General features: G+C 42.2%; 1 protein-coding gene across 1 annotated transcript in view; it reads right to left on the minus strand.

The window, feature by feature from the left end:
* The window catches only part of fbxo18 (F-box DNA helicase 1), a 42607-nt gene that overhangs the window by 16824 nt on the left and 3462 nt on the right, over positions 1 to 22321 (minus strand). Inside the window, exons 4-13 of the mRNA XM_071517872.1 lie at positions 20924 to 21060; positions 19179 to 19326; positions 18869 to 19050; positions 18677 to 18751; positions 17954 to 18045; positions 11655 to 11823; positions 8938 to 9157; positions 6168 to 6255; positions 5959 to 6054; positions 1267 to 1403 (exon numbers count right to left, since the gene is read on the minus strand). Of these exons, the coding sequence (XP_071373973.1) occupies positions 1267 to 1403; positions 5959 to 6054; positions 6168 to 6255; positions 8938 to 9157; positions 11655 to 11823; positions 17954 to 18045; positions 18677 to 18751; positions 18869 to 19050; positions 19179 to 19326; positions 20924 to 21060 (1344 nt within the window). The remainder of the gene's footprint in view (positions 1 to 1266; positions 1404 to 5958; positions 6055 to 6167; positions 6256 to 8937; positions 9158 to 11654; positions 11824 to 17953; positions 18046 to 18676; positions 18752 to 18868; positions 19051 to 19178; positions 19327 to 20923; positions 21061 to 22321) is intronic.

The raw sequence follows: 22321 nt of genomic DNA on the forward strand, positions 1-22321 counted from the left end.
AGAGTGAAACACTGGACTGTTTGTGTTTCACTGTCAGTTAGGGCTGGGTTTAAAAAAATAGATTTTCCGATTTAAGTCGATCTTCATTTGAATGATCCATCCGATATCGATTCATAAAATCCTGAGATGGATCTTTTAATATTTGCCTTTTCCCGTGGATGCTTGAAGCTTGAAGCTACACTGCACTACAGAAAGCTCTGATCTGCTCACTCTCACTGACTGTAGAGTCTGGAGAGTTGCACAACTTGCACTATATTGTGTTGACTGCTGTAGTGTGTTGGTTATGTTAAATAAAAAGAACATTAATGTAACTGCTTTGGGGTCAATTCTAAATGTAAATATTAATATTTTTAATAATGCACCAGGTTAGAGGGCTCCTTGTACAATTTACAGCATTAGTTCTCTGAGAATCTCTTTCATATCCAAGCAAAATTGGTATTGTAACTGAAATATCTCTAATCGAATCGATATTGAATCGAATTTAATAAAATTGGAAATCGAATCGAAACCTTGTGAATCGGAATTTAATTGATTCGGGAAATCAGTGGCGATACCCAGCCCTACTGTCAGTGTTGGATCAGTTTTCAGCTTCTAATGGAAAAGCTCCGGAGTGACAGACTGTAGTTAAACTGACTTCCATGTCTTTCCATAACTAAATCAGAGTGCTTCCATTAAACTAAAACTGTTCTTCCTTACTGGTTTGAACATGTTTTTCAGTCTGAAGACTTAATGTATCTTAGGGCTGGGCGATATGGCTGAAATCAATATCATGATAATAAGGATTTTTCTCGATATCAATATATGTCACGATATGGTTCATGTATGCAAAATCAAGGTAAATAATCAAATTAATGTTCATCTCATTGAACCGAATGGTGATGTCAGGTGTGATGTCAAACAAAACAGAAATATTCAAATAAAATTCCTACTATACCACATTTTATGAGTTTTTAAGTAAAATTTGCTTGTCATCATCAATTCAGACAGCAGAAATGTGTGTCATGATATCAAAATATCTTCATATCATCACGATATGATTCCACTGAAAAACGATAAATGATAATATTGAATTATCGCCCAGCCCTAATGTATCTTAATGTAAGTCTTACTGTGAGCAATGTGTGAAACAAGTTGGAAAATATATTTAGGATTTTTCAAATTCCCTGACTTTCCCTGTCTGGAAAACAACCTCTTGATGACCAGTGAACCGGGTATAAAGGGTACATCTGTGTGTGTGTGTGTGTGTGTGTGTGTGTGTGTGTGTACCTGTGTGAGGTAGTAGAGGTGTGTGTGCTGCACGGTGCGCAGGGCGTTGACGGCTCCTCTGAAGGTGTAGATCTGCTGGTGAGGATCTCCAACCAGGATCTTCCCACAACGCTGAGACAGAAGAACGTCCAGGATAGCTGGAGGGGGGGGGGAGGAAGGGAGGACAGAAGGGGGGGGGAGGGAGGGAGAAGGGAAGAAAGGGAGGAAGGAAAGGAGGAAGGAAGGAAAGAAAGAAGAAAGGAGTGAAGGAAGGAAGGAAGGAAATAGAGCAGGAAGGAGTGAGGGAAGGAAGGAAGCAAGGAAGGAAGGAAGGAGGAGGGAAGGGTGACGGAGGAGGAAAGGAAGGAAGGAAAGGAGGAAGGGAGGAAGGAAGGAGTGAAGGAAAGAAGGAAGGGGGAAGGGAGGAGGGAAAGAAAGGAGGAAGAGAGGGGAGGGAGGGAGAGAGAAGGGAAGGAATGGAAGACAGAAGGAAGGAAGGAAGGACAGAAGGGGGAGGGAGGGAGGGAGAAGGGAAGAAAGGGAGGAAGGAAAGGAGGAAGGAAGGAAGGTGGGAGGGAGGGGTGACGGAGGAGGGATGGAAGGAAGGAAAGGAAAGAAGGAAGGAAATAAAGAAGGAAGGAGTGAAAGAAGGAAGGAAGGAAATAGAGCAGGAAGGAGTGAGGGAAGGAAGGAAGCAAGGAAGGAGGGAAGGGGAGGGAAGGGTGATGGAGAAAGAGAAGGAAGGAAGGAAGGGAGGAAGGAGGGAAGGAAGGAGTGAAGGAAGGAAGGAAGGGAGGAGGGAAAGAACGGAGGAAGAGGGTGGGGGAGGAAGGAAGGGAGGGATGGAGGAAGGAGAGAAGGGAGGGAGGAAGGAAAGAAAGGAGGGAAGGAAGGAAGGGAGGAAGGAAGGAGTGAAGGAAGGAAGAGGGAAGGGCGGGAGGAGGGAAAGAAGTGAGGAAGGAAAGGAGGGATCAGAAAGGAGGGAAGGGAGGAAGGAAGGAGAGGGTAAGAAGAGAGAGGGAGGGAAGGAAGGAAGAAGAGAAGGAAAGAAGGAAGGAAGGAAGCAAGGGGGAATAATAATCATAATAACTATTGGGGTAGCAGTTTTCTAAAAACAATATTTACAAAGTGCTTTATATGAAATAAAACAAGAAAGAGACAGTGATGTAAAAGTACCAGAATTAAATAAAACAAAGTATGGAAAACAAAAACAGGAGAGTAGAAAAAGTAGAAAACAAGTTGCATTAAGTGGAATCAGAGCAGAGATGAACAGAAAGGTTCATCTGTCACCAAGATGCACTCTGGGAGAATAAAACTGATCTGGCGTCAGTGTCTCTGGCTGCAGCTCGGAGCTGAAATGTGTCGAAACCTGAATTTAATCGATGAGTCACTGGTATTGATCAGCAGCCAAATCAGCCCAGCAGATCTGATATGGTCACGCTTCATATGAGGCAGTCAAACCTAAGAGGGGAGAGCTTCTGCACAAACTGATTTCCTCAGCTGTTTCAAACCGTGATTAAGTTTGGTAGAAGAAGAAGCAGCAAAGTATTTTATTTATTTACAAAGCTCTCCCTTCCATCTCACCTCACTACACTACTGAAACTCAAACTATTTAAACTTAACCATACTTAAATGGTATAATATGTAACATTTCCGCATTAAAATATCTAAAAACGACTAGACCTATGTTATATATTTTTTTGAGTTGTGTACTTACATTATCCCAAATGTTTCCAACAATGTTCAAACCCAGAGAAATCCATAATTTTATTCAAGGTAACGGTGCGTTTCATTTGGTCTCCTGTCATGGCGTCATATCCCCTTTACCCCCTAACTTCCTGTCATGGCGTCATATCCCCTTTACCCCCTAACTTCCTGTCATGGCGTCATATCCCCTTTACCCCCTAACTTCCTGTCATGGCGTCATATCCCCTTTACCCCCTAACTTCCTGTCATGGCGTCATATCCCCTTTACCCCCTAACTTCCTGTCACGGCGTCATATCCCCTTTACCCCCTAACTTCCTGTCACGGCGTCATATCCCCTTTACCCCCCTAACTTCCTGTCACGGCGTCATATCCCCTTTACCCCCCTAACTTCCTGTCACGGCGTCATATCCCCTTTACCCCCCTAACTTCCTGTCACGGTGTCATATCCCCTTTCCCCCCTAACTTCCTGTCACGGTGTCATATCCCCTTTCCCCCCTAACTTCCTGTCACGGCGTCATATCCCCTTTCCCCCCTAACTTCCTGTCATGGCGTCATATCCCCTTTACCCCCCTAACTTCCTGTCACGGTGTCATATCCCCTTTCCCCCCTAACTTCCGGGGGAAACACGGGAAACACCAGATGATCCGTCAGAGAGTGAGGAAGGAAGTCAGCCAGCTAGCTAGCTAGCCGCTCTGTTGTTTTTTTTCATTCTGTTGTTTTTATCGCTCACTGTGACGGATCACGATTATTAATTCCCATGATCCCACGCTACTTCACGATGTCATCAAACTACGACTTTTGTTATTGTTTTGATTGAGAGACCCCTAGAGGCAGAAATTACATACCATTAAAATTGCCTGTAAAATTCTTTGTTGTCTTTTTATTTCTTCTTGTTTAATGTTTTCTATTGTTACTGTTTCCACTGTATGCCATGTTAACAGGGCAGATCTAGGTCTCAGTTGGGCTTTCCCTGTATAAATAAAGGATAAATAAACAAAATAATTCAGTGTTTCGCCTCAGTTGTCTTGAACTTGCTGCCTCAAGTCCTGTGGCGAGGTCACCGCAGACAAAATTAAAGAAGAAAGACGGTAAACTTTTGTCTCTCGCACCCAAATCTGAGAATATTTTTATTGTCAGATATGATTTTGTCCAGAACTCCATGACTGTCTGTATTGTAGGTAGAGAGATAACAGAGAAACTATGATCAGAACAGTCATTCTTCTACATTCTCTAACTATGTTCACTTCTTGTAAATGAAATAATGCTGAAGTTTAACAATTCATCAGTTTCCTGGGGACCCTCTGGAACTCCCTCAAGGACCCCTGGTGGTCCCCGGACCACACGCAGAAGTAAAACTGAAGTAAAACACAAAGGAGGAAAAGAACAGATCGGCCCGAGAGGAAAATCCTCCTGCCGAGTCTGAACATGAAGCGGCCCCTTCGTCTGTCATCTGGAGGTAAATTGGTTTTTAAACCAGGCGATGACAAACAAGAAAAGAATCTGTGCAAAAATCACTTTAGTGTTTTAGCCGTGCCCAAAACTAATACAGTAGTAATTATTGTTTTTTGAGTGACTGCTGTTTTTGCGCCATATGGAGCCGCTGACTTCCTGTCTGGTCTGATTAGCTGATGTTTGTCTGTCTGGTATCTGATGTGGTGATTTGTTGACTGGGCAGCCCATTGAGGACATAAATTCATACATTTTATTGACGCTGTTTTCCCGCGATAACGAGTGAATTTTCTTAGTTTTCTCCCGATATCGAGTTATCTTAAGAAAACACATTTTGCTTTCCCAGGATAATGAGAACATTTTCTGCTTGTTAACATCCTAAAGGAAAGCAAATTATTCAAAACCCGAATGTTGCAATCGGACCTGTTAGTGTTGAGGATATTCAGTCGACATGGCATCATGAGGAACAATAGAACTTAAAGCTGCACTAAGCGATTTTCTGACCACTGGACGGTGACAGAAACCGCAACACATTTGTAAATGAAGCAAAGCAAAGCTGCTAGACTACGGAGGCCCCTAAGGACAAACTGTTCATAAAGGCTAACAGCTAAGCTAAGTGTTCCTACTGAGAAGTCTCACCAGCTACCAGTCTCACTTTGACAGATCTTTCTCCTGCTGAAGGTTACATGTCCCATAATGAAGTGAAGAGGCAGGTAGCAAGTTTACTAGATTAACAAGTTTACTAGTTTAACAAATTCACTGGTTTAACAAGTTTACTAGTAAGACAGTAAGAGTGAAACCTGCACTGATAAAAGTGAAAAAGTAAAAAATACACAACCAGTCAACAGTCTGACTTCTGACTGAATGTTCTGTGTTCTTCATTCTCTTAAATCCATTTTGATCTCAAGTCTTCTGCTTAAATGCTTGAAATGAGTTTCTTAGACAAATATAAATAGTGAAGTTGATCCTATGTATGAATTTCTTTCCAAAGCCTTTGCCTTTCCATCAAGGCAAAGAAACTAAAATATAAGATAGTTTGGATTTAACATTTTTTTGGTCGCTGCAGAATTCCATTTGTGTCATTTCATAGTTTTAATGTCTTTACTGTTATTCTAAAATGTGGAAAAAAGTAAAAAATAAAGAAAAATGTGGTGTTTTCAAACTTCTGAGTGGAAGTGTATGTTAAGTAGGGCTGAATGATCTTGAAAAAATATCTAATTGCGATTATTTTGACTGATATTGCAATTGCGATATGATTTGCGATATTAGAGGGAATGATAATTTTTACATCATTATTCTCATTTTCATTGAAAAACGTATTAAGATGATTATGGTGTGATTTTTGCGGGGATCTGTACCAAACAAAGATGTTTTCTTAAGTCTGTAGAATATGATGTGTAGGCCAGGACATCTCTGCAGCACCACAATATTTACTTTAAAATGCTATTTTGACACATTTCACCTTTAACAAATATTGCGCCTCCTGCGATTTGAAAATTGCAGTAGGCCATATTGTGATTTAGATAAAATATTGATTAATTGTTAAGGTGCGTTACCTGGAGTGCAGTCCTGCGCCTCGTCTATGAAAATGACGTCGTAGTCTTCGGACAGGCAGGGCTTCGGGTTTTTCAGCTGCCAGAGCTTCAGGTAACCTGTGAACGGAAAGTCCTGGTTCAACAGCCTTCCTTCCTTCCTTCCTTCCTTTCCTCCACTCTTAATAAAAGGAATCAGTGAGTTCTGGCTTGTGGCGGTGGCGGAGGCGTACCGTCGTGGGTCATGTAGTATCCTTCCTCGCGCGTCTCGTTGGGATCCTTCATCTTGTCCCAGATGTCCTGCGCGTTCCTCATGTACTCCTGGGGTTTCACACATACCAGGAACACAATGCAGCTTTAATGTGACTTCATGCAGACAATGTTAAATCAAATTCAGTGACTTTCAATAGCTTTCTCCAGCACTGTTTTTCTGATTCCACACTGCAAAAAACTGACAGACTTGTTCACTTATTTTCTCGTCTCCGGACTTATCAAGCGTATTTTAGGATTTTTTTTAGTGAAATCATCTCACTGCACTGACAGATAATTTTACCGGTTTTAACAAATTTGACATTTTTTTCAGGAGAATGTAACTTGTTTCCGGACATTTTCTTGGTAAAAGTGAAATTGTCTTGGAGAAAGTTTCTTGTTTCCAGATTTTCTTCATTGTTTTCTGATGATTTCTTGAACAAAATCATATTGGCATGAATCAAGTGAAATTTAACTGAAAGCAGCAGATTATCTGCCAATGCAGTGAGAGAATTTGACTAAAAACATCATGAAATAAGCTTGATAGCTTGTCTTTTCTTTTTTGCAGTGCACACAAAGCAAGAAACATTTCCATAAACCTTGCAGCGTTTTAACCATCAGGGCTTTAAAATCACAGGTTGACATGTTGACATGCCTTTGAGTCATCTTTCCCAGAATGCACTGGTCTTCTTCTCTGTTTTGACTTGCATTCTGTCAAACACTGCAAACATATTTACTTATAAGTATTACGCAATTTCAATCAGGAGGATTTTGGTGATACTATCTATAGGTTTGCCTCATCGTCCACCTTGTCCAAACTCGACCCCCTGTATCACTTGAGGTATGTCACTGGTTCTAGCTTCAGGACCCATCACTGTACCTTATGCAGCATGGTAGGATGGTCTTCCCTCACTTTGCGTCGGCTACAACACTGGTACATTTTAGTCTATAAGATTATTTCAGGCAAATTACCTATTTACTTAACCTGGAAGTTTACATTTTTGCAAAGCAGTCATAATCTTAGGTCGCACAAATGGCTTCAGTCTAAAGCCTTCTAGCAGAACAGAGATAAGATCAAGCCTGTTCTGCTACGCTCCATGGGCCTGGAACGATCTGCAGGCCAATCTCAAACTTCAAACTTAGAATAATAAATTTAGAATAATGGAAGTGGTCACTGTTAGCTGCAGTTGCTTCAGCTAACACACTAACACTTGACTAAATATTGCTGCCTTGTTTTTGTTTATGCACTGTATTATGTAATGTATTCTTGTCGTACCTATTGTTGCTGTTGTGATTTGATGTTTGATGTGGTTTGTGGTTTGATGTCTTGGCTAGGTCTCACTTGTAAAAGAGGTTTTAATCTCAATGTGACTTCCTAGTTTAATAAAGGTTATATATATATATATAATCACCGTGAACCGACGCATTCCCTCGCTTTCAGAGAACCAATCAGAGCAAGCCGTCACTTCCAGCTGTTTCGCCCCTCCTCCTCCCCCCCTGCCACCACCAACGTCTTGAAATTACTGAAATTTATTTATTCATTTATTGATTTATTTCAACCTCTTTTTAAGCACTTCCCCACATAACGGACTTATTTTCCAGGTATTCCAGTACTTAAATTTAGAAAAGCACTTTAAGGACCTTGTGTGAACCCTGATATTTGCAGCACTGAGGCCTGTGTGTGTGATGTCAGTGTGTCGTAGGTGAGGGTTTGTATGTTTGTATGCATTTTTAAATTGTTGTTTACATTCTAGCGAGCCAATGGCATCGCTAGAAAGATTTGTGTGTCAGAAATAAACAGAATTCTGCACAGTCAGACTTTGTTGTCACTGAACTTTTATTTACTACATCGTATTATACAACAGGTAGTTCCGACCAAGCAATCTGATTGGTCAACTAGACATTTAGAACGTGAACAAATCAGCATGACAGCACACCTAGCCGTGCTCATCACTAAATATTACTCCGCCATATATTATCATACAATATATTTAAATATAACTCTGTTGAGCCTTGATGTTACCAGACGCTCTGGTATCCTCCATCAGCTGTCCGGTGAGTCGGTGACACGGCGCTACTAGCTTAAAAATACATGTGAAGTTCGCGGACGTAGTAGCTAAATCAAATCTGTCCATGGAAAGTTTTTTTTTTTCATCAGATATCTTAGTTACAACAAGATTGAGCTAGCAAGGCAGTTTTGTGTTTATATGTGTGGTATTTATTCAGTTTGGGAAATCCCGCGATCTCTAGAAAGCATTAGCTCAAGTTGGCTGGCTGACTCAACAGGGACTAGAAATCGTCTCTGTTGCTAGGTCGTTACTAAGGCTCCTCCTACTTGCTGGAGTAGTAAACTAGGTTCCATTACATAGGAGTCTGCTGACGTGACTGATTGTTTTCCAGTTATTAGTCAGACCCCATGTATTTCCAGGGAAACGGAGATAACACTAGCAAAAAGTTTTTTATTTTGAGAGCAAATTGCCCCACAATATGAATACATTTTGTTTATATCTTTTATTTTGATGGTAACCGTTGTATAATCACAATATTACACTCGAGGGTGTGCTTTACCGTCATTATTGGCCAATAATGACGGTAAAGCACACCCTCGAGTGTAATATTCCTTAATCGTGAACCCCGTATCATGCATCATCACTATCATCACTAGTGTTTATGCGTTGACTCCCACTGCAGTCAGCGCTGTGGCTTGTTGTCATGACTACAGATGAGAGTGTGTGTGTGTGTGTGTGTGTTTACCAGTTTCTGGTCGTAGTCCAGCGTCTTCATGATGCCCCTGTTGTTCTTGTAGGTGGGCGGGACGTGGCTGGCGGTGATGCGTTGGTCCGCCGAGGCCATGAAGGTGTTGAGGGTCGTGGTCACCACCTTGGCGTGGATGAAGCCGCCGCGGCCTTCGGGCATCACCCAGGCGATGGAGAAGGGCTTCAGGTTAAAGGTCAGCTTCTTACGGACTTGGAACCTGACACAGGGAAGACAAACCGAGGTTGAAACCGAGAAACACCGGAGAAGCCTCGAGAACGGACAGAAACGCAGGAGAACAGATGGAGGAACTGAAGGTTATTCTACTGCTGCACTCTAGATAGAGTCAGCCGAACCACCGGACGACCGGTTCAACCCCCATATCACCCAGCATCCTCCCTGCTGAAGTGTCTATGAGCAAAACACTGACGCCTAGATTCACTAAGGCAATTTGTGCATTTTTTAGGCATTTTTGGCTTTATTAGAGAGTGGAGAGAGATAGGAAAGTATGGGAGAGAGAGGGGGATGAGATGTGTCAAGGTCGGATTCAAACCCGCTGTGTTCACATGGTATGCACCTTAGACCACTGAGCCACCAGGACGCCCAACCAATTTGTGTGTTTTTTGTGCCTTGAAGCTAAGAGTTTTCAGCTTATTCACTAAGAAATTCATGCAAATCAGGTTGCAGCACAGCTAAGCCATTGAAATCGGGGATCCCCATTTGCCTCAGCCTGCCCAAGGTTTCTTCCAAGTTTTCCTACTAAGGTTTCTCTTGGGAGTTTTTCCTTGTGTGCATTAGGGTCTAAGGCTGGGGTGCTGGGTAATTTAGGCTGTAGAATAGGTAGATTGTTTGTCTTGCTAAATCTGCTCTTGCCTACCTTGTGTTTTTCGCTATGCTTGTCCTATATAATCTTGTTCACCATTGATTGTGCTTAGTTAGATCTAGCTAGACACATTCTCTGTAAAGTCCTCTGAGACATGCTTGTGGTAAAGGGCGATATAAATAACTACAAACTTGACTTGACGTGTTGAGCAGCTGATCAGCTCTCTGCATGGTTAGTGAACAGCCAGGCCTCCTCAGCTCAGTGTGGGGATGCAGCTCTTCTCTGTGCAAACCTTTAGTGAATCTGGGCCTGAGTCTGCACCGGCTCCAGAGCTGCTGCTCTGCGGTGACCTCTGACCTCCATGTGGACGGGGCAAGAGAAGAAGAATTCCCCTACAGCGGATCAGTTATTTTCACACTGACAGCAGCACCACTGACACCGTGACCCTGTGTCACACTGTGGCTTCACGCCTGACAGGGCGGTGTCATCGTTCTCGTTTCCTCACAACATGATTTATATGAAACTTTGACATCTTGTTGCCAACAATTAGTCAGTCAGAATAAAAACATGTCGAGTTGGCCCCGGCAAGCCCCGCTGAGCCTTCCTCGGGGAAAATGGCCGCCAGCCAGGAGCAACAGCTGCCTTTCACACAGCGGGACGAGCCGAGGCCCAGAGCCTCGACACAGCTCTGCTCCGCTCCAGCCGCTGAGACACATCACACTGCTTCACTTCCTCCTACTTACCACAAACGACTTGTCACGAGGAAAACCACAAGTGTCATTAGCTCAGAGTGACAGATGTGATCAGGCCAACTCTGCAGGCAGAGTATGGGAGAGAGAGGGAGCAGAGTCACCTGGTGGTAAACTGGTGAACAGGTGAATCTGACTCACTGGCCAGGTAGGTGTGTCCAGGAGCTAATATATAGCCCACAGACACATGACTGATTAAAACAAACTGAAACACAGAACAAGACAGAAAGACAGAAACAAAGACATAAAAGGACTGTACAGAGAACGAGCCGGACTAGATCCAACTGATCTACAACCAGCCAGAGGACAGAATGATACAAGACACACAAACACCGATTTTATCAAACCAACAAACAGCCACCGCCCAACCAGCCGACTCCACCAGCTGAGAAACACAACCAAAGAAACCAGAGAAAAACTCCAAAGAGGAAAAAAACCAAAGAGGAATCCCCCACCTCATTATCTTCCCTATCTTTATTTAGACTGACATGCACAGGAAGACAGACAGACAGAAAGAAAGAAAGACAGGAAGAAAGAAAGAAAGAAAGAAAGAAAGAAAGAAAGAAAGGCAGAAAGAAAGAAAGAAAGAAAGACAGACAGAAAGAAAGGCAGAAAGAAAGAAAGAAAGAAAGGCAGAAAGAAAGAAAGAAAGAAAGGCAGAAAGAAAGACAGAAAGAAAGAAAGAAAGAAAGACAGACTGAAAGAAGGGCAGAAAGAAAGAAAGACAGACTGAAAGAAAGGCAGAAAGAAAGAACGAAAGAAAGAAAGAAAGAAAGGCAGAAAGAAAGAAAGAAAGGCAGAAAGAAAGACAGAAAGACAGAAAGAAAGAAAGACAGAAAGAAAGAAAGACAGACTGAAAGAAAGGCAGAAAGAAAGAAAGAAAGGCAGAAAGAAAGAAAGACAGAAAGAAAGAAAGACAGACTGAAAGAAAGGCAGAAAGAAAGAAAGACAGAAAGGCAGAAAGAAAGGGACAGACAGACAGGCAGACAGACAGACAGGCAGACAGACAGAGACAGACAGAGAGACAGACAGAGACAGAGACAGACAGACAGACAGTCAGACAGACAGACAGAGAGACAGACAGACAGACAGAGACAGACAGGCAGACAGGCAGAGACAGACAGACAGACAGACAGGTGTCTCACCTCCTGCCCACGTCACTGAAGGCCATGGAGTGGACGGTCTTGCAGGACACGTTGCTGGGGAAGCAGCGCTGCGCCTGATTGGCCACAGACTTGTTGAAGGCGGCGTACAGGAAGCGGAGGTGAGGCCGCTGCTCAGCGTACTTCACCAGGGTGGTCGTCTTCCCCGTACCTGCAGGACACAGCACCATGACCTCTGACCTCTGACCTCTGACCTCTGACCCTGACACGCATCACGTCTCACCAGGTGATGCTGCACTGACAGCAGGTGCTTTGACACTGACTTTTAATATCTTTGAAGACATTTTAATGCTGCCTGGAGCTGAAATTAAGACCAATAACACAGAAAGAAAGAAAGAAGGAAGGAAAGAAAGAGAGGAATAGAGAAAGAGAGAAAGAGAGAAAGACAGAAAGACAGAAAAAAGAAAAAGAAAGAAAAAGAAAGGACGAAAGGAAGAAAGAAAGGAAGAAAGAAAGATACAGAGGAATAGAGAAAGAGAGAAAGAAAGAAAAAGAAAGGACGAAAGGAAGGAAGAAAGAAACAGAGGAATAGAGAAAGAGAGAAAGAAAGAAAGAGAAAGGAAGAAAGAAAAAGAAAAAGAAAGAAAAAAGGACAAAAGAAAGGAAGAAAGAAAGAAATCAGTCTTTCTGATTAAATATAGCTGATGAAAGTTATGACCAATTTATAAAACAGAAAGAAAGAAAGAAACAGGAATAGAGAAAGAGAGAAAGAAAGAAAAAGGAAGAAAAAAAAAAGAAAGGAAAAGAAAGAAAGAAAGAAAGAAAGAAAAAGAAAGAAAGAAAGAAAGGAAGAAAGAAACAGAGGAATAGAGAAAGAAAGAAAAAGGAAGGAAAAAAATAAAGGAAAAGAAAGAAAAAGAAAGGCCAAAAGAAAGACAGAAAGAAAGAAAGAAAGAAAGAAAAAGAAAGGCCGAAAGAAAGGAAGAAAGAAACAGAGGAATAGAGAAAGAAAGAAAGAAAAAGGAAGGAAAAAAGAAAGGAAAAGAAAGAAAAAGAAAGGACGAAAGAAAGAAAGACAGAAAGGATGAAAGAAACTACACGGCAAAAAAATAAGACCTGTAATAATAACTGGATTTAAAACAATTTTAATATGTTTTAAGGCCTTAAACTCAGATCATTTAAGACTTTTTAAAAGGACCTGTTGATTTAAGCTGGTACTCCAGAGAGAGAGAGAGAGAGAGAGAGAGAGAGAGAGAGAGAGAGAGAGAGAGAGAGAGAGAGAGAGAGAGAGAGAGAGAGAGAGAGAGAGAGAGAGAGAGAGAGAGAGAGCCCCCTGCTGATGTTCCAGAGGATGTACACTTAACCCGACTGGTGCTGCATTTAATTATAAATGTACAAAATATGAACAGTCATCTTCCTCATATTGAGCTGCAGCCCCTTCTGCACAATCCACAGCTTCAAAATCCTTCTCCATCTTCTCGTCTGTTTCTCTTTCTCTACATCTCCTCCTTAATGATCAATATAGATTTATCAATAACTGGTAATGGCTTTTGTTGAGATGAAAACGATGTGTGGTTACTGACTGTAATACAACATGCTTTTTCACCGCAGCTTTAACTCAGTGATGAAAAGTTTTCATCTCAACAGCTTCAGAGAGCTTTCAAAAAAGTGTTTTATTATCATTATTTATTTCTATTATATTAGTTATTGTTTTTCAGAACTATTCAGTGCTGAGTGTTTTGTATGTTAGAAATTGAAAAATGGCGACTTTAAATCATAAACTTTAAATCTTAAAAAAAAAGAAAAAGAAAAGTGTTAGTATTAGCAAGGTCGTGTAATCATAAATATTAATCACGGTTATTAGTCTTGAAGATTTGAGGAACAATTATTTTATTGTGCTTTTGCATCTTGTATACACACATCTTGACATCTTAATTTTGCAGGCCTCATTATTAGCATTATTAGTATTTGTAGTATTGGAAATATCGGTATTAGTAGCTGAGGTGGCGTTCGTAGTATTGGTACTATCGCCAGTATACAAGTAGTTTTAGTAGTGTTAGTAGTGCTAGTATTAACCCCACAGTGAAGTTAAAGTTCAGTGCCGATTTGAATAAAACTATTTTGAATAAAATTTAAGACCAATTTCACTGCAAAAACAAGCCTGAAGAGAAAACAGTTGCAGTATCAGAGTATTGATGTCTGCACCAGGAGTATTTCACCGAGGAAAAAGCAATACTTTCACAGACCTCTGTTAAAGCTCTAAGGCAACATTTAACCATACTCAAGACCTTTCAAGGCCGCATAATAAAATAATTGTTCCTCAAATCTTCAAGACTAATAACCGTGGTTAATATTTATGATTACACGACCTTGCTAATACTAACATTGCTAATACTCAGACTAATACTAACGTACCTATGATACCTGAGTTTTGCTTTTACTTTTTCTTTACTTTTTTGAAAGCTCTCTGAAGCTGTTGTGATGAAAACTTTTCATCACTGAGTTAAAGCTGCGGTGAAAAAGCATGTTGTAATACAGTCAGTTACCACACATCGTTTTCATCTCAACAAAAGCCATTACCAATTATTGATGAATCTATATTGATCATTAAGTAAGTAAGTAAGTAAGTAAAATTTATTTATAAAGCGCTTTTTACAGATGAAAATCACAAAGTGCTGTACAAAACATAGGCAAAATAAAGCAAATAAATATACATTTTGTGAAATTTTCCAGTGAATATTTATCAACCAAAAGCTTTCCGAAATAAAACTGTCTTCAGTTGCTTTTTAAAAGAGTCCACAGACTCGGCCACACGGAGCGACAAGGGCAAATCATTCCAGAGTCTGGGGGCAACAGCCTGAAAGGATAGGTCTCCCCGGGTTTTAAAACGGGTCTTTGGGACCTTCAGGAGACTCTGGCCTGAGGACCGAAGGCTGCGACCTGAAGTGTAGGGGCACAACAAGTCCGCAATATACAGGGGGGCCTCACCATGCAGCGCTCGGAAAGTGAGAACCAAGACTTTAAAATCAATGCGAAATTTGACAGGAAGCCAATGAAGACTTGCCAAAACAGGGGTAATGTGGGCTGTTCTGGGCGTTCCTGTCAAAAGTCTAGCAGCAGAGTTATGTACAGTTTGAAGTTTGTTTAGAACGGCCTTATTAAAACAAGTAAAAAGAGAATTGCAATAGTCAATGCGAGACGAAATGAAAGCATGGATGATCATTTCAAGGTCAGACTTTGACAACATTTTTCTTATTTTAGAGATATTTCTCAGGTGATAAAAACAGTTTTTGGTCAGCTGACGAGAGTGAGCCTCCAGAGACATGGCCTGATCGAACACAACCCCAAGGTTTCTGAGGCTGGGTTTAACAGACGAACCCAGAGCACCAAGATGGCTTTTGATCTGGGGGATCTTATTGTCAGGAGCAATGATCAGAGTTTCTGTTTTGTTTGAATTTATCTGAAGGTAATTTGAAGAAAGCCAGTTGTTGATGCAAGACACACATTCCAAAAACACCGATAAAAAGTGAAACTCTGAGTCATTGAAAGAACAATACAACTGAATGTCATCAGCGTAGAAGTGATAAGACACATTTTTAAAACCGCGAATCAGCTGACCAAGAGGCATCAAGTACATCAAAAACAAAACAGGCCCCAGAACAGAACCTTGGGCAACTCCACAAGACAGGTTTGATACATCGGACATTACATTGTTGATTGCAACATTAAAAGTTCTTCCTTTTATATATATGAGGAAAACCACTGGAGGACAGACCCGGAAAAACCCATCTCTGATTTAAGCCGATCAACCAGTATACAGTGATCTACGGTATCAAATGCAGAGGTCAAGTCCAGTAAGACCAAAACTGTGTAGCGACCGGAGTCTGCAGCCATCATTACGTCGCTGGAAACTCTCACCAGAGCAGTTTCAGTGGAGTGCATTTTCCGAAAACCTGATTGATATTTGTCATAGAGATCATGCAGCTCCAAAAATTAGCTAGCTGATTAGCCACCACTTTTTCCAAGATTTTTGACACAAAGGGAAGTTTTGATATGGGCCTGTAGTTTTTTGGCTCCACAGGATCAAGATTTGGCTTTTTAAGAATGGGATTCACCACAGCATGTTTAAAGTAGCTGGGGACCGAGCCAGATTTAAGTGAAAGATTTATCAATTTGACAACCCAAGGACCGACAACATCAAAAACATTTAGGAAAAGAGATGTGGGCACAATGTCAGCAGGGCTTGATGAGGGTTTCATCTTGCAAACTAAAACCTTCACATCCTGCAGGCTGACAGGAGAGAAGGAGGACCACGAACACAAAGGAGATGGCATAATGCATAAACTCGTTAGGGGAGGATTGATACTAGCCCTGATGTCTTGCACTTTGTTCACAAAGAAGTTTAGGAAGTTATTACAGTCCTCCTGTGTGTACACAGGCACATGAGGAGCTGAAGGTGCAACAAGGTTCTCAATAGTGTCAAACAGGACTTTAGGGTTTTTCTTATTACAAGAAACAAGATTAGAAAAATAAGATGACCGAGCCTGTTTTATCTTTTCATTTAACTCAATTATCATTTCTTTAAGGTGGAGTCTGTGCACCTGTAATTTAGTGGTTTTCCACAGACGCTCAACTTTCCTGCAGCTTCTCCTAAGGCTACAAATGGCTTCATTTATCCACGGACAAGGTTTTTTGTGTGCACCTAAAGTGTTTTTAAGAGGTGCTACAGTGTTCAAAACAGTCAAACAATGGCTATTGAAACTTGTCATAAGTGATTCAACATCGTCACAATTATCAAAGGCAGTGGGGTCAAAAGAGGCAGAAAATGCACTAATTGTTGATTCACTAAGAATGCGTCTCTGCCTTTCCACATTGCAAGTAGAGGGCGCCAACATGAAAGACAAGTTAAATAAAATACAAGAGTGGTCACTTATTTGAAAGTCTTCCACACTCATTTGGTCAATATTTAGACCGAAAGAAAAAACCAAATCTAAAGTGTGACCTTTGACATGAGTAGGGCCAGAAACGTGCTGAATAAAATCAAAGGAGTCCATGAGAGTTAACAGTTCTGCTGCCATAGGACAAGATGGATCATCAATGTGGAGATTAAAATCCCCAAGGATTAACACACTCTCCAGTTTAATAGTTGATGACAAAAACTCAGTAAACTCATCAAGAAACAGCCGGGCAGGACCAGGAGGACGGTACACTAAAACACAGTGAAAGGAGTGTGCAATTCCAACCTTACACATCTGAAGCTCAAAGGAGTTGAACGAGTCGGTGTCCATCACTCTGCAGCAGAAAGAATCCCGGTAGACGAGCGCCAGTCCGCCTCCACGGCGCGCAAGGCGAGGTGTCCCAAAAACGGAGCAGTCCGGGGGGCACAGCTCTTTAAGATGAACATACTCATTCTCCCGCTGCCAAGTCTCCGTGAGGCACATAAAATCCAGTTTCTCCTTTGTGAAAACGTCGCTCAGGGTAAAAGCCTTGTTCGCAATAGAGCGCGCGTTGAGCAGGGCTATCCTGGTGGGGCGTGTGCGTATTGCGCGCTGGCCTGGCTCCTGGCACGGCGACTGGATGGCATGGTCCACCTGACAGGTAACCACCAGACGCAGGGCATGCTCGCGGGGAGTAGGAATGCGGGCACACCGGGCTGGGAAAATCCGGTCCGAGATGTTCCACGCAGGCGATGATGCACGAGCCGCGTCCCAATCTGACCCACAGACCGGAACCGGCCTCAAGCACCGCTCTCTCACAGGAGCTCCAAACCCGCTCGGCCAAGATGAAAATCCACGGGATCGCCACTTCCTCAGCCTGACCTGAACGCCAGCCCTGGATCCCCGCTTCCTTCTCCTGCTGCGACGCCTGGTTAGCAGCAGGTACTGCGGCGATGACGTGGAGCATTCCAGTTTTGGAGGGAAATACTCTGCGTACCTGGCCCAGGTAACACAAAAGTTTTCCATCTGTCCCTTGATTCGGAACAACGTGTCTCGGTCATATTGAATAACAGCTGCGACAAAGCTACCACTTGACAAGGTTGACACGGCAAAATATATCACAAGAAAAATCACAAATATGCGAGAGAGCAATGCAGCAGAGGCACGGCCAAACACAGGCGCCATCTTGTTTTTTGCTTAGCTTAAGGAGGAGATGTAGAGAAAGAGAAACAGACGAGAAGATGGAGAAGGATTTTGAAGCTTTGAGACAACGGAGATGTGGATTGTGCAGAAGGGGCTGCAGCTCAATATGAGGAAGATGACTGTTCATATTTTGTAAATTGTCCAGGACCTCCACCCCCCCCCCCCCCCCGCACCCCCCCCCGCAGGAGAGCAGTGACTGACCTGCGAAGGCCATGATCTTCACCACATGGTTGGTCTGGATGTCGTGGCTCAGGATCTGCTGCTGCTCGTGGGTCACCTGAACCTGCCGCCGCCTGCCGGGAAACACGCCGACACAACAACAACAACAACAACAACATGTCAGCTACCAGGCTGAACCTCCTCACATATATAGATTTGATCCTATTTCCTATAGTCACACTAGGAGCCTCCAAATAGCAGTGAGAGGTAGCTGTTGAAACCCGTTTGAACTTCACTATTACTGGTCTCTCTTCTTCACTACCCAGAAACTTCACTTCATTACCCAGAAACCCTGTGCAGTGAGGTCAGTAAACCGTCTGTGATCCTTTATACCAAAGGAAACCAAAGAGACGAGAGAGAGAGAAGTCCAGCTTTCTCTGCTGCTGTTCAGGAGACAGTTTGGATTTCACTTTGAAGATTCGACTCGTCGCTTCTTGAGTTGAGAAGATTTCCCACCAGCGACCGTCAGACACCACAATTAAATTTGGGCAAACAGGGAGAATCTACGGCAGGATGTGACGTTTCTCTCTGTTGCAGCCCCACTTTGTGATTTAGGCTGATAAGTGTATTTTCACATATAAATAGTGCAGTTTTAGATAATCTAATGGTTAAAAATCAGGCAGTAAACCGCTTTAAGAACGGACAATAGCGGCTGCATCTATTTCTTATTTCACATCAGTGTTCTCGTCGCATTTCGGTCCTCACCCGCTCTGACCGGAGCCGGCAGAAGAAGAAGAGTTCTCCATCAGATGAAGCACGTAGAAGATGTTGTAGTGCAACCTGGAAGAGGCAGAGGAGAAGAGGATCATGGGAGAACGATGAGGACAATGAGGCAGAAAACAGAGAGAGAGAGAGAGCTGTGTGTTTATTAGATTAGAGAAGGATCAGGATCCTGACCTGCTGCTGATCTGGATGTCGTTCCTCATCATGGCGAGCAGCATGGTGGCCATCTGGCTGAGGAACTCGGTGATGGCGGTGTGCGACAGGCGGCCGGCGAGCAGAGAGACCAGCTCCTGAACGTCTCCCACGCCCTCGCTCAGAATCAGGATCACCGCCATGGAGGCGTAGGGGTTCGGACCCTGCAGGCGGGACAGATGAACGACTGACTTCACCGCAGGTAAGAGTTGAAGAGTTTTGGAATGAAACCCTTCATTAGTAAATCAGTGAAGTGTGTGTGTGTGTGTGTGTGTGTGTGTGTGTGATGTACCTCAATGCCAAGGCTGATATGCTTCTGGATGTCGGGGAGCCTCAGTCTGAGGCAGGACTCGGCCTGAGGAAACAGACGGTGTTTCTTCACACACTGCAGGACGTCCTCAGGCCGCACACGCTCACACAGCTTGTGCTGGGCCATCACACTGTCACACACACACACACACACACAAACACACACAGACACACACACACACACACACACACACACACACAGACAAGAGAATTACCCCACTTGACATTTAAACATGGGTGTGACAGCGATCCCATGGTTTTGTCATTACATTTACATTTTAGACATTTAAATGCTGCTCTTATCCAGAATGATTCACATTGAGTTTAACAGTTTAATAAGATTACATTCTTAGATCAGCAAAACTACAAGGAACCAATAGAAGGAGCAGTGTTGTCATGACACCAGAATTTTAACTAGGATACCAATACAAAGTAGGGCTGAATGATTTTGAAAAAATATCTAATTGCGATTATTTTGACTGATATTGCAATTGCGATATGATTTGCGATATTAGAGGGAATGATCATTTTTACATCATTATTCTCATTTTCATTGAAAAACGTATTAAAATGATTATGGTGTGATTTTTGCGGGGATCTGTACCAAACAAAGATGTTTTCTTAAGTCTGTAGAATATGATGTGTAGGCCAGGACATCTCTGCAGCACCACAATATTTACTTTAAAATGCTATTTTGACACATTTCACTTTTAACAAATATTGCACCTCCTGCGATTTGAAAATTGCAGTAGGCCATATTGCGATTTCAATTGTTCAGCCCTAATACAAAGTTTAATATCTGAAAATTCAATACTATTATGATATTAAGCAGGGGAGTAATCACTGTTTCCTTATGGACCTGGAGAGTTCACAAAATTCAATATTGAATTCAATATTTCATAACAGTTTTGAAGCAGTGTTGTAATTTTGGTTATCATGACAGCACTATTTATTTTATTCTTTATTCATTCAACTTTTTATTGTTTTAACTGTTTTAATTCTCTTATTAATTGATTGTGCATTTTATTGTATTTGTTTGTACTTAACAGTCTACATCAGTGGTTCTCAACGTGGGGTCCGGGGACCACCAGGGGTCCTTGAGGGGGTTCCCAGCAAATTGATGAATTGTTAAACTTCAGCATTATTTAATTTACAACACAATTAGAGAATGTAGAAGAATGACTGTTCTGATCATAGTTTCTCTGTTATCTCTCTACCTACAATACAGACAGTCATGGAGTTCTGGACTAAATCATATCTGACAATAAAAATATTCTCAGATTTGGGTCCAAGAGACAAAATCTCATCAAACAGGGGTCTGTGGCTCTAATGTGGACTAAACTAGGGTCCTTGATATGAAAAAGGTTGAGAATCACCGCTCTATATGACCACTGCTGTTACCTTTAGTGTTTGAGGTATGCTGTGTGATACTGAGTTATAAATAAATAAAACTTGACTTGACTCACTAGTAAGGAGGTCAAAGGTCAGAGTGTTAATGACCCTGTGACCATACGATGGTGATGTAAGAGAGAAAACGCGAGGTGAAGAAACAGAACAGAACCTGAGGAGAGAGATGGGAGGAGTTTCTGCCACTTCTCTGAAACTCCCTCCCTCCCTCCTTCCTTCCTCCCCTCCTCTCCTCTCCTCTCCTTCCTTCCTTCCTTCCTTCCTGATGCATCGTTACAGAGAAGTGTGGCGTCTCCCCTCCTGGAGGAGAAGCAGACTTACACGACCAGGTGTCGCACGCTGTGCTGAGACGTGGCTGGATCCAGTATGCTGCCGTTCTTCAGGATGGAGTTGACCTCCTGCACCGTGTCCTTCTCCTTCATCATGTAGCGGTAGTACTGCTTCTTCAGAGGGACAAACTGCAGCAGGGAAACACAACAACATCCACATCAACTCACTTACTGGGTTTAGCTTTTCCTTGGAGTCTCTGCTGTGTAGTTTGACTCTGGTGGTCAGGAAGGGGGCGTGTCTAACTTTAGTCTGGTGTTACATCCCTTCTGATTGGTTAAACTGACTACAGACCGGTGGTACATCCCTTCTGATTGGTTAAACTGACTACAGACCGGTGGTACATCACTTCTGATTGGTTAAACTGACTACAGACCGGTGGTACATCCCTTCTGATTGGTTAAACTGACTACAGACCGGTGGTACATCACTTCTGATTGGTTAAACTGACTACAGACCGGTGTTACATCACTTCTGATTGGTTAAACTGACTACAGACCGGTGTTACATCCCTTCTGATTGGTTAAACTGACTACAGACCGGTGGTACATCCCTTCTGATTGGTTAAACTGACTACAGACCGGTGGTACATCACTTCTGATTGGTTAAACTGACTACAGACCGGTGTTACATCACTTCTGATTGGTTAAACTGACTACAGACTGGTGTTACATCCCTTCTGATTGGTTAAACTGACTACAGACTGGTGTTACATCCCTTCTGATTGGTTAAACTGACTACAGACTGGTGTTACATCCCTTCTGATTGGTTAAACTAACTACAGACTGGTGTTACATCACTTCTGATTGGTTAAACTGACTACAGACTGGTGTTACATCCCTTCTGATTGGTTAAACTGACTACAGACTGGTGTTACATCACTTCTGATTGGTTAAACTGACTACAGACCGGTGTTACATCACTTCTGATTGGTTAAACTGACTACAGACTGGTGTTACATCCCTTCCGATTGGTTAAACTAACTACAGACTGGTGTTACATTCCTTCTGATTGGTTAAACTGACTACAGACCAAGGTTATTATCGTTAATGAAAACGAACGAAATAACGAAAACTAGGTGTGAAGAAACATTTTCGTTAACTGAAATAAAAATCAAACCGTGGCTTTACAAAAACACGATAACTAACTGAAACTGTATTGTGTGTTTACAAAACTAACTAAAATAAACTAAAATTATAGAGAAAATGTCTTTAGTTTTCATCTTTGTCAATTTATTTCATACATAATCCTAGTATTTTGAATTTTTGAATCTCGCTCCTGACAAATACCCCATATTACAAAAAAAGACTAAAACTAACACTGAAACGAATAAAAACTAAACGATAAAAACTAAAAACTAAAACTAAGCATTTTCAAAAAATAAAAACTAAA

Source organism: Centroberyx affinis, unplaced genomic scaffold (assembly GCF_046629955.1).
Source record: "Centroberyx affinis isolate AG114_WGS23_722 - 3 ecotype Tasmania unplaced genomic scaffold, CSIRO-AGI_Caff_v1 ptg000046l_1, whole genome shotgun sequence".
Classification (NCBI taxonomy): domain Eukaryota; kingdom Metazoa; phylum Chordata; class Actinopteri; order Beryciformes; family Berycidae; genus Centroberyx; species Centroberyx affinis.